General features: G+C 39.0%; 1 protein-coding gene across 1 annotated transcript; it reads left to right on the forward strand.

Annotated features, from left to right (window-relative positions):
- Window positions 1–6,363: 6,363 nt before the first annotated feature.
- LOC138884286 (uncharacterized) lies at window positions 6,364–7,053 on the forward strand (the record flags this gene model as incomplete). The annotated part of the gene is made up of 1 exon (XM_070165384.1): window positions 6,364–7,053. A coding segment is annotated over exon 1 (690 nt), but the record flags the coding sequence as incomplete, so codon positions are not given.
- Window positions 7,054–13,610: the final 6,557 nt, after the last annotated feature.

Below are 13,610 nucleotides of genomic sequence, written 5' to 3' on the forward strand. Positions count from 1 at the left end.
TGATTTCGAGACTTCCAGAATTTAAATCATGAATTATAGGACTGATCTGGAAATTTTGGTTTAATTTCATCAAGTCGCGATTGGGTTTTTGACGTGAAATGTGAGTTAATTGTTTAACGAGCGAACTCCGTTTGGGCTATCACCAGTTGAAAATCAGGGAGTCGGATATTCCCAAGACTGCCTTTAGGACTAGATATGGTCACTATGAATTTTTGGTTATGTCTTTCGGGCTGACCAATGCCCCAGCAGCGTTCATGCATTTGATGAACATTGTATTTCAGCCTTATCTGGATGCATTTGTTATTGTATTCATTGATGATATCCTGGTGTAATCGCATAGCCAGGAGGAGCATGCCCATCATTTGCGTGTAGTGTTGCAGAGATTGAGAGAGGAGATGCTTTATGCAAAATTCTCCAAATGTGAATTTTGGCTAAGTTCTGTGGCATTTTTGGGACACATAGTGTCCCACGAGGGTATATAGGTTGATCCAAGGAAGATAGAAGCAGTGCAGAGTTGGTCTAGACCGTCCTCAGTCACAGAGATTCGGAGTTTTCTTGGGCTAGCAGGCTATTATCGCCGATTTGTTCAGGGGTTTTCTTCTATTACATCGCCTTTTGTGAGCACGTGATTTTTGCCTCACAGCATTACTCCAAAAGAAATCACAAATAATTTTTCTTTGTATGCAATTTTGAATTTTTTGTAGCATTTTATTTGTGCATGATCATTTTTATTCTAATTAAGGAAAAAATAAAAAAGGGTAATGTAGATGAGTATGCATTCCGGAATTAATATTTCATTAATTAATCATCGGTTTGTATAAAAGGATAATAATAAAAAATAATATTTAGGAAATTATAAACCATAGTTTGGTTTTGAAAGAAGGAAAATCACAAAAAATATATATATTTGTTGTAATTTTTGTCATTTAAGTATACCTTTGAGTGATTAGGATGTTTAACTACTTGTTTTAATTTGTATGTCAAAATGTTAATTGATTTTACAATTTAATTAAGAATTGTGTAAAATGAAAAAAAAAATAGAAAATGAAAAGGGTTGAAAAATAGGCAAAACGGATCTGGGCCAAGAAATTTTAAACAAAAATCAGGCCCAAAATCACAGCCCATACCCGCCCCAATCCAGTCCGACTCAGGGGTAAACCAAACGACGTCGTTTGGTCATTTTTCATCAAGGCCGTTGGATTAAATCAATCCAACGGTTGAGATTCCATACCCTTACCCGACCCATTGCCGGGTTCAGCCCGACCCCAACACTAAACCAAATGACACCGTTTAGTTAAATGAATTGATCCCAACCGTATATCTTACCTGATCCAACGGACGAGATCAAACCACCCCTCCCCTATATAAGCCCCAAATCCTTGCCCCACCCCCAAACCAAACACCCCCCTCCCTCTCCTGTTCATCATCGTCTTTGAGACGATACCCCTTACCCTAGCCGCCCTAACTCCCCCTCGCCTGAAACCCGGTGGCAACGACGCCGCCGGTCACCACCTTAACACCCCTGAACCCCCTGACCATCCTCTATCCGAATCTGGTAACCACTGAGCTCGAATCTTCCTGGAGTTTCTCGAATCTTCATTTGAAGATTCAAGCCAAACTCAGTTCCAAACCAACCAGTCCCTAATTAACACTATAGCACCCCCTAACCGGCCTCGTTACGGATCTGTTGTTCGTTCACCTCGAATCACCTTACAGCATCTCGAATCTTCGAGAAGATTCGAGCATAACCTAAACGTACCCCAATGTACCCCAAACTCACACCAGTCACTCTCCTAACCTCACTCGTAACCAAACCAAACTTGGTTTGGTTCGAATCTGACCAGAAATGGTTGAGCCCTAAATCAGACCTTCAAGAACCCTAAAATCCCAAATTTTGGAATCTGCCCAAATTGAATAGAAGGTTGGGGTCTAATCGACTTTAATCGAAGTATTTTCAGTTGAGAATACTTCGACTAAGGTCTGTTTGATTTCAAAATGTCCGAATCAGAGTTTCAAGGACTGGATCCGTATTGATTATGTTATTAGGAGGTATTTTTATTCTTTCCTTCGTGTTTGTTTTCATTATTCATATACGTACCTGTTTATTTACTATGTTGATTTTGGTTGTTGTTAAGTCACACTAACTCTATTTATTTTCAAAGGACCTTTTATTTGGTCCAATTTTGTCTGTTATTTATAGTCGTCTTAACTGTACGTGTTATAAATGGTGAAATCGAGTCCTAAATTGCGTCGCTTACTTAATTCCCTGTTAGTCTATAAATTCGTCAATAACACTGTTTGACAGTTGCTTTGTTACTAATTTGTTTAAGTGTCAATTGTAATGTGCAGTCGATTAACAAGTGATATCGATTAATTAGTTTCCGTTAAATCCTTGATTCTGGCAATAAATCCTGAAATTATTTGAATTGCTTGTTTTCATTGTTTGCTGATCAATGTCAGCTATAATATGCAATCATTCAATTAAGCTTCATTAATTAGTCTGTCTGTATAGACTGAATCATTCAACATTCTGTTTTGTTTTAATTCTGATTGTTAATTACCCGATTAGTTAAAATTCTGTAAATATTGTTCTGAATTGGAAATCTAATGTTTTTCTGCATTAAAACCTTAGAATTTGGTTATAGCTGTTCAATCAGAAACTAGTGTTGGTAATTAAGTTTGAACAGATTGTAAAATCTGTTTTGTATTGGATTCTGATTTTTTGTATTAAGGGCAGTATTTTGAGATTTTTCAGAAGTAGTTAAGGGTTAGTTTGGGGAAAATAAACTACATGAATACTTGTTTAAGGGCTGATGAGTATTAAAACTTGTTATTGGACTGATTTGAGACATTCCTAAGTGAGTTTGTGTAAAGATAATAGACAACTAATGGTAGGGTTCAATAATGTGTTTGTTTAAAGAATACTGGGGAACAAAAGAAGATGGGGGGGGGGGCTGAAATTAAGGAAAAATGTGTCCTTAGTGGTTGATTAATTAGAAAAGCAGTTTTAGTGTTATTTGAGTGGGAAATTTCTGATTTTAAAAGGGAGAAAGGGGTCCGGACAGCAGGCTGAAGAAAGAGAGTTTAATTGTATAAAGAGGAGGTGTTGGGACTGAGTTGAAGAAGAGAAAAAAAAAAGAAAGGGAGAAGAACAAGAGAGGAGAATTGATCTGAAAAAAACCCAGAGAGAGAGGACTGAGAGAAATAGACAGAGAAGGAAAAGGAAGAAGAAGATAGATAGAAAGAAAATCAGAAACAGTAAAAACAGAATTCTACATTAGAAGCTAGTGTTAAGGTTGATTTTTTGGGGATTTGAGAGTTTTCAGTTAGCCTTTTCCTAAGTCTTAAAAATCAGAAATACTGTTTTCCTTGAATCTGTCCGGATTTGTTTGTTGATATTGTTTGGTTTAAATCTGAAATTTCCTAAGATTCCTGCCACTGTGCATCTGGGTTTCACGAGTCTTGCTGTTTTTCTCAAATCTGTTGAATCATTGGCATTTTTTTTGGCTGGTTTTTGTTACTGCTGCTACTGCTGAACTTTACCTCTTTTACCCTCATTTCCAGGTACATATCTGTAAACTCATGTCATGAAAAAGCTTCAACATTGCAAGTAAATGAAGTTTGGAATTACAATTATGTCTTCTACTCATTTAAATCTATTAGTTTAAGTTTCAGTTTTGTTTTAGTTGGTTAATATAGTATTATACTTGACATGATAAACTATTAGCCAATTGACCTTCTGAAGTAGTAAATTCTACGATAATCTTATTTATTTTGAAGTTTAGTGATGACATTTATTGTTTGAATTGTTGAGATAGGGAACATGGCAGAAAGTTGGCCATTAATTAAATTTTGTGATATTGTTGGCTAAGTATAGGATAGTATGGAAATATCAAAAAACTACATTACTAGCATATCTCGTCCAATATTCGATTTTGTTTAAAGCTAGATGATGAAAGTTGTATTTTGTTCGTACATTGCGTGGTAACGGTTATGTGTATAACCATGGATGAGAGGTGAATTGATATAATCCGTTACGTTTATGATGTTGGAATATTGCGAATGGTTCAGATGTATAACTACGTTACATATAATGTAATTTTATTAAATCATCTTGTAGATTAGTTCTCTTTCCAAGCAACAAATGGGCCATTTATTTGAGAATGCGTCTAACTAATTTCTTAAAAATAGTATAAAAAAAAAAATAATGTCAATGATTTTTACAAAGTGTAGATTTAGTGTTTGTAAATAGTTTGCATAGGCTGAGAAAGAAAATTGGTTTAATTTTATCTATCCCGAATTCAATCATTGTAAGTAAACTAACCAAATAATTATAACTTTGGACTAAAAACAAGTAGATAAGAAGGAGGTTGGATTTATAAATTGTAACATTTTAAGTCAAAAAATGTATAACATAGCGTTCGCTCCAAATAGAATAAGGGAAACTCTTCGAAAAATTATTAGTTTGCTTACTAATTAGACTTTCCTAGTTTTTACACATAATTCGTTTTTGGTAAATTTTCAAACGTATACATTTAGTCTTAAGCTTATAAAAAATAATAAATAATTTGTGCATATAATTATCAAGTATTGAAAGTGTATATACCGTATTCACAATAAAATGGTAAATTTAGTCGCACGTTATTTATTTTTCATATCATTAATTCTTTAACTTTAGATAGTTTTGAGGTATATAATTCATACGTTTAAAATATAACCCATGATCAACACCTAATAAATTTTGAATTCTTTTCAAGAAATTTAGAGGCGTCCCAAATAGTGATTTCCCATGACTTTCACATTAAAAATAGATGGATGTAATAAACAATTTGTAGAGAATTTATACTACCATCAAGAATATTTTGTGTAATTAGGGATACGTTCGCGTGACCTGATTATATTTCTAAAGGCAATTCGGATTATGCGTTCGCGCAAATTCGAGCAAAATTTTGTTTAAAAGGGGGTTCTTCGGAGGATATTAAATTAATTTCATATAACCCGAGATGTGCAGTTCACTATTTAATCATACAAGAGCGACGAACGTTCTTAATTTTATTTTAAGCACAATTTCGAACATAAGTCTTTTTATAATAAAAATATATAAAAAATAATATTATCAATCTTATTGTGTACACGTATGCGTGACACGATTCTTTACATTTATAAAAAATATATAATCCGAATATACGTACGCGTGATTCGTTTCAAGGAAGGTCTATAATTGCAAACAATCTAAACAAAAGCGGTAATAAAATCAGGCAACAAGAAAAAATGTATTTAGTAAATCAAGATAATTAAGCCAAGTATAAAAAATGGTTAAGCGACCGTGCTAGAACCACGAAATTCGGGAATGCCTAACACCTTCTCCCGAATTAATAGAATTCCTTACTCGGATTTCTGGTTCGCAGAATGATAAACAGAGTCATATTCTCCTCGATTCGGGATTAAAACCGGTGACTTGGGACGCCATAAAATTCCCAGGTGGCGACTCTGAAATAAATAAACAAATCCCGTTTCGACTGTCCTTTAATTGGAGAAAACTCCTTCACCCCTCGCGGGGGCGGAAGAAGGAGGTGTGACAGCTCTGGCGACTCTGCTGGGGATAAAAGTGTGATGAACCAGAACCACTGGTTCAAGGTTCAAGAATTCGAGCTTAAAATAACTGTTATAGTTGGCTTTATTTATTATCTGATTTTTACATGATATATGCCTAATGTGCTAAATGATGCTTTTACCGCTTTAATATTATCTGAGTTATGTATATAAAACTGCTACGAAACCCTCCTTCTTTCTGAGTCTTCTGAATTTATGGTGCATACGTGTGCGTGACCCACCTTTCTGTTAAAAGTCATACCAAATAAGACGAAGTTGGGACAATTAACTAGGCCGGGTAGACTTTTGTGCTCCCGGTACGTTGCCCCCACTTCGGCTCAAGCTGTCCACTTGGGTAAGCCAGGTCTAGAACAATATGCCTCAGGTTTTTCACTTAGAATAACTCAGCTTCATGCCGGATCCCTAGTAGGAACTTCTATTTGCATCATGTACATTTGACCTTGGAGACTCAACACAGGGGTTGGGTCTGTCTAGGACAGGTGAACCTGAAATGAAAAGACCATCCTGATGCATCCTACTTGCTACTTGTGCATTCATTTGCCTCAGATTTGCTTGTTGACCGGCTTAATTGAAAAAAAAATCATTGTGAGAGCCGAGAAATAAAATGGGTTGTTTTAGAAAATTTCCAAAATAATTTTAATTTTTTTTTTTAAAAAAAAGAAGAAGTGTTAAATAAAAAAAATGATTTTTCTGAGTATCTGTTTTCAAAATGAGTTTTGATTTTTTTTTAAAATTAATCGCAGATACAAAATGAGCACCACCCAAAACCCACCATTCGCAGATGTAGATGAGTTTCTATTTCGGCTTCAGATGTGGTGGCATGAGTTAGGAGAAGATGGTCAGAAATGGGTCATTAAGCATTTGGGAACTCTCACAGATATTATGAAAGTTAAACCACGTGATGATTTGATTGCGGCGTTAGTAACTTTTTGGGACCCGATTCACAATGTCTTTCGCTTCTCTGATTTCGAGCTTACTCCTACATTAGAAGAGATATCTGGATATGCCGGTTTCGACGGAGATTTAAGAAACCAAAATCTTATATTCCCAAAAGCTCCCTCAGTGCATCGATTCTTTGGGCTCCTGATCATCAGTAATCAAATCAGAAAAAGCAATGTTGTCAATGGGTGTTGTTCTTTCAACTTCCTATATTCAAGGTTCGGAAAGCCGGACGGATTTGAAATTCATGAAAAGGGTCTTACTAACAAACAGAACAAAGACACATGGCAGATTCACCGACGCTTCGCTTTCATGGTGGCTTTTCTGGGAATCATGGTCTTCCCAAACAAAGAACGAACAATTGATATTCGCACGGCGAAAGTCGTACAGGTCCTCACTACCAAGGAAAATCACACCCTTGCCCCGATCATTCTCTCTGACATTTATCGGGCGTTGACTTTATGTAAATCAGGGGCAAAGGTCTTCGAAGGGTGCAAAATTTTGTTGCAAATGTGGATGATTGAACATCTCCAACATCAGCCCAAGTTCATGCAGTATGGTCCAAGCAATGATAATTTCATTGAGAGTTATGAAGAAAGAATAAAAGATTATAAGTCTCCAGAAGGGGTGGAAGCCTGGGTATCCCATCTAAGATCTTTAACGGCAAATCAAATTGAGTGGACTTTGGGATGGCTCCCGGTAAGGGAAGTGATATACATGTCAACCTTTAATAATTATTTGCTGCTATTGGGATTGAGAAGCATACAGCCATATGCACCACAGCGAGTTCTAAGACAACTAGGGAGATACCAAGTGGTGCCTGATGATGAGGATTTGAGTATGCAAGTAATCGAGTTACATTCCGAAGCCACTCTTCCCGAGGCTTTAATTCAGCAGATGTGGAATGGATGTCAATACTTGAAAGATGATACTCAAGTTCCAGACACAACAAAAGGCGAGATAAATCCCGGATATGCAAGATGGTTTGAGAAACGATCCCACGTGGATGATGCACCAGAACTCGATCTAAGAAGACCAATAAAAAGACCCCATGTTCAAACCTTTAACGATAAAATCCAAGAGCGATTGATTTGGGGAGAAAAGGAAAAGGGATACAAAGCGACTATCCATGCCTTAAAGGAAAATCTGAGGAACCTCAATTTGGAGAAAGACTTACAAGCACAAGAAGCAGAAGGCGAGAAGAAGAGTCTAGCTCGTGAGAATAAAAATCTTCATGCTCAATTTCAAAAAATGAAGAAAGCTTCTGAAATACCAATGAGGAGTTGGAAAGATCAAAAAATCATCGCCAATCTTTTAGAAAAAATGCAAGATTATGATTCCATTTTGGCAAAAACCGAAAAGGCGTTGAGCAAAGCTAAAGAAAGAATCCAACAATTAAACGAGGAGGCCAGATCTAATAAGGAACGCCAAGTAAGGCAATCCGAAGAAGACAGGGCACAATTCAAGAAAGAGAAAGACCGTTGGATGCATTCAGAAGCCCAACTTCATGCATAATTGGAAGAAGCAAGAAGATACAATAGGGAACATTAGCACGAGGACATCGATAGAGAAAGAGCACAAGCAAGACTCGATCAGGCCAGACTCCGAGCTCAATTAGAGTCAGCTCTAGATCGCGAAGACCGTATAAGAGATATAGCCACCACTCGCCAACAGCAACTGCAAAACCAAGACCAACGTCTCCAAGACTTCAGGGCCTAAATCCATGATTTAGCAGTTTACACCTCTCAAAGTTATGTAAACTGCCAAGGGATGGATTATGAAAGGTTTATAGAGCATGCACCTATTTTTGCCCGTCATCTGGCAATGGAGTTAGAAAGAATGTATCGTACGCTGGGAGGTCATCCGGGTCAAGCCCCACCGTGAGCAGATGATCCAAGGATTAAAAAACAAAAGTGGGGAGTGGAGCATGTTCACAACTGTTGAGAGTTATGTCTTTTGTTTGATTTAGGTTTGTGTCGAGTTTTTAAAACCATTTTCTTATAATGTTTTCCAAATGTAATGTCTGTTCCATCTTTGTATTATTTCAAGAATAAATAAAAGTGTTGACAATTGCTTTACGTCCGAACTACGCAAGGTCTGATTCATGCGGGGGCATGATACGTAGGCAATCTCTATAAGATTCGACCACATTCAAAAAAAAGAAGAGTGAGTAACAATAAAAAGGTCAAGAAAAGCTGGGATGACACAAGAAGCCGAGCAAATGCATGATAGAAAAGGGTTATTTGTCTAGGAACATTGCATCTCAACGTGTAATTATATATGTGTTAAACTCTCAAGACTAACAAGTTTGTTCATTTCCAGAATTCAAGCAGTTAGTTTTTCTAGGAGTATACTGGCATATTATCATTATTACACCAGATCAAAAGGACCGATACCCGAAAGCATGTCTATCCCGGATGTCGACACAGGTATTGAGATAGAGGAGATGGACGTCGGTAAAATGAAAGAAGAGACGCTTAAACTTAAGCAACAAATGGCTGAGATGTACCGGGCCTGGTCTACAGGGCAATCACCCCCATCTTACCCAGCTAACCCCGCCTCCACCCCATCACTAGCCCAAACTCAGGATAATCCTACCACTGAACTATCCCCGAGTTTCCCCATCTACCAGCATTACCGAGGCACCACCTCTCATACACCGCAGTCTGCACCTCCTAAACCAGTTCCATACCCTCCTCCACCAGTAACTCCTGTCTTCGTGGCACCTCCCACTGCTACATTCCACAAATCTCCTAGTGAGCCTATATTCCAGGCCCAGGACAACCAATACTACCCCCCGGAGCCCACTTTCAAAGCCTCCGAAATCCATTCATTTACTCCCCGTTTTGACCTCCCAACCGAAATTGACAAGCCAGTCAAAAATGCTGAGCAAGAAGAGATGTTCAGGAAGGTCAAAAGCCTAGAACAATCATTCCGAGACATGCGAGGGTTAGGAGGGCAGGTCAGTGTGGCCTACAAGGACTTATGCTTGTTCCCAAATGTACAATTACCAGTTGGTTTCAAGATGCCCAAATTTGACCTATACAATGGGCACGACGATCCAGTGGCCCACTTGAGGGGTTTCTGCAGCAAGATGCGAGGAGCTGGGGGAAGAGATGAATTATTAATGGCTTACTTCAGCCAAAGTTTGAGCGGATCAGCTCTAGAGTGGTATACCTGCCAGGACCATGGGAGATGGTATACCTGGGATGACCTGGCATTGGCATTTCCTTGTCACTTCCAATATAATCTGGAAATCATCCCAAATCGACTATCCCAGACAAAATTTGAGAAAAAGCACAATGAAAGCTTTAGAGAGTATGGTTTCCGGTGGAGGGAACAGGCAGCAAGGGTGGATCCTCCTATGAAGGAAAGTGAAATGGTAGACTACTTCCTACAAGCCTTGGAGCCAACTTACTATGCCCATTTGGTTTCAGCGATAGGAAAATCATTCAACGAAGTAGTGAAGATGGGAGGTATGGTGGAAGAAGGCCTCAAGACGAATAAAATCATGAGTTATTCGACTATTAAGGCAACTACTCAAGCTATTCAAGGCGGAGTAGGAGGGATTAGAAAGAAGAAAAGAGAGGAAGCGGCAATGGTTGATTCAGGAACTTGGTCGGGATCCAGAGGTTTACCTCAGTACTACAGTCAACATCAACCCCACCAACCAACTTATCACCACAATTCACCCCAACACTACTATCACCCGTCGAAACCTCATTTTTCCGTTAACCATGCGCAAACATACAATCAGCCACCTGCCCACGCTCATTGGCATGCTCCTGTCTCACCAAGTACCTACCCTTATCCGCGAACCCATCCCGGACCAGGTTTCAGGTCTAATCAAGCATTCAGGGGTGAAAGGGGACAGAAAAAGAAAATCTTCACTCCATTGGGAGAATCCTACACTAGTCTGTTCCACAGGTTGAGACAGCTAGACATGCTAAGGCCGATACAATCCAAGCTGCCCAATCCTCCTCCAAAGAATCTGGACTACACCGTTAGCTGTGAGTATTGTTCAGGTACACCAGGCCATAATATAGAAAAGTGCTGGCATTTAAAGAATGCAATACAAGAGCTGATTGATACTAATAAAATTGAAGTTCAAAACCCCCGAAGCTCCCAATATCAACAGAAATCCAATGCCAGCCCATCAGGAGGCTAATATGATAGAAATAGTACGGGCTGATGGGGAAACAAAGAAGCCGTCACAAACCGTCATGATGATTCGGTCTCATGAAGCCAAGCCAGATGAACAGTTAGCAGAGGAGAAGTCGGTACCTAAGCAGAACAAAAATGGTGATGAGGCATCTGTGGTAGTTGAGAAGGGATCTTCGAGCAAAGTTGCTACGAGGCAGGTATGATCAAAAGTGATTGTACCAGGGGTCGCCAGAAAACCCATCATAGTCGTGGAAGGAGCCCGTGTAGACCGGGTTATTATCAAACCAGTAACCCAGTTACCGGTGATCAACAACAAGGCCATTCCATGGAACTACGAACGGGTGACAGTAATGTACAAAGGAAAAGAAGTCAAGGAAGAAGTCTGTTAGGTGCAAGGCTTGACTCGCTCGGGAAGATGTTTTACTCCCGAAGAGTTAAGAAAAACTAAAAATCCAACGCCAATGAAGAAAGCTGTGACGGAAGAAAAAGCGGAATAATTCTTGAGAAAGATGAAGCTCCACGACTATTCTACCGTGGAACAATTGAAAAAGACACCCGCTCAAATTTCATTATTGTCATTGCTGATCCATTCTGACGAGCACCGTCAAGCTTTAATGAAGATCCTAAATGAGGCACACGTTCCTGACAAGATCTCCGTGAATCATTTGGAAAAAATAGCCAGCAAAATCTTTGAGGCAAACAGAATCACATTTTCTGATGATGAATTGTCTGTGGAAGGTACTGAGCACAACAGAGCTCTTTACCTCACCTTGAAATGTGAAAGCTCCATAGTGACCCGGGTGTTGGTTGACAACGGGTCAAGCGCAAACATTTGCCCTCTCTCCACTCTAAGCAAGTTGAAAATCAAAGAGGAGAGGATCCAGAAGAATAGTATTTGCATACGGGGGTTTGACGGTGGAAGCAGAGATTCATTTGGCGACATAGTGCTGGAGCTGACAATAGGGCCAGTTGAATTCACAATGGAATTTCAAGTGTTGGATATAGCTGTTTCCTATAATTTGTTATTGGGTCGACCATTGATCCATGCTGCTAAAGCAGTCCCGTCAACACTACACCAGGTGGTCAAGTTTGAATGGGATAAACATGAAATAGTTGTGCATGGGGAAGACAGTTTAAATGCTCACAGCGGTGCCATTGTACCGGTCAAGGGAATAGAAAATGACCAGGGACCATGGGTTTACCAGGTTTCCGACACAATGTTGGTAGAGAAAATTCCAGAGGGGAAATACATTCCGAATCCAAAGATAACCTCTGCATCAGTCATGATAGCCTATGAAATTTTAAAGAATGGTTTTTTACCCGGCAAAGGTTTGGGCTCGTCTTTGCAAGGCATTATACAACTAGTATCTCTCCCCGAGAACTGGGGAACATTTGGTTTGGGATTCATGCCCACTGTCACAGACGTGAGAAAGGCCAGAAAGCTGAAACAAAAGGCATGGGTTCTTCCAAAACCAGTCCCACATCTATCAAAGTCTTTTGTCAAGTTCGGTACCAGAAATTACCCGATAACAACAATTCCAAAATCCATGATTAATCCGGAGGAGGAATTAATTGAAAGATTTGAAAAGCTGTTTGACGATGTGAACATGGTGGAAAACGATGAAGGTTCTAGCAACGCGGAAGTTCAATTCGTTGGGCCAGAGACAAAGCTTAATAATTGGAAAGCCACTCCTCTCCCCATTCGAAAGGAGTCTTGGTAGTTTATTTTGATTTTCCTTCAGTTTGTTTGGGTTACTTCAGGGTTGTAATCCCAATGTTTATCTTACAGTTTGTTTGAAGTGTGCAAACCTTGTTATCTTTCATCATCCAATGAAAATACAGTCTCCTTTTCATTATCATTCCTGATAGTTTTCTTTTCTTTTTCTTCTTTTTTCTGTACAGTTCTTTTTACGCTGGCTCTAGTGATATGGCATGCATGAGGAATCCTCAGCCCAGTCTTAAAAATCAATCTGGTTCCGAAATAATAATTCAAGAAATATATTGTGATTATGAATCAGAATATGATGAGGATGAGGCTTTCGAAGAGATTAGTAAAGAGTTAATTCATTTTGAAGAAAAAACCAAACCTAATCTGAGCGATACCGAAGACATCAATCTAGGAGACACAAATAATATTCGAGAAACTAAAATAAGTGTCCACCTCGAACCAAAGATCCGAGAAGAGTTAATTAAAGCACTCATAGAATTCAAAGATGTTTTTGCATGGTCATATGACGACATGCCAGGCTTGAGCACTGATTTAGTGGTTCACAAATTGCCCACTGATCCAATGGTGCCTCCTGTCAAGCAAAAGCTGAGGAAGTTCAAGACTGATATAAGTGTGAAAATTAAAGAAGAGATCACCAAACAGTTGGATGCAAAAGTCATTCGGGTCGCTCGATATCCTGTTTGGTTGGCTAATGTCATTCATGTGCCAAAGAAAGACGGCAAGATTAGAGTATGCGTTGATTACCGCAATCTCAACAAGGCAAGTCCGAAGGATAACTTCCCATTACCCAATATCCATATTTTGATCGATAATTGTGCCAAGCATGAGATAGGATCTTTTGTGGATTGTTATGTCGGGTATCATCAAATTCTAATGGATGAAGAAGATGCAGAAAAGACGGCATTCATCACACCATGAGGAACTTATTGCTACCGGGTAATGCCATTTGGTTTAAAGAACGCCAGGGCAACTTACATGAGAGCAATGACCACGGTGTTTCATAATATGATACATAAGGAGATTGAGGTATACGTGGACGATGTGATCATAAAATCAAAGCATCAGGCCGACCACGTTGGGGATTTGAGGAAATTCTTCTTGAGACTTCGCAGGTACAACCTCAAGCTTAACCCTGCCAAGTGCGCATTTGGTGTTCCATCTGGAA

The sequence above is a fragment of the Nicotiana sylvestris genome, chromosome 12, assembly GCF_000393655.2.
Source record: "Nicotiana sylvestris chromosome 12, ASM39365v2, whole genome shotgun sequence".
Classification (NCBI taxonomy): Eukaryota; Viridiplantae; Streptophyta; class Magnoliopsida; order Solanales; family Solanaceae; genus Nicotiana; species Nicotiana sylvestris.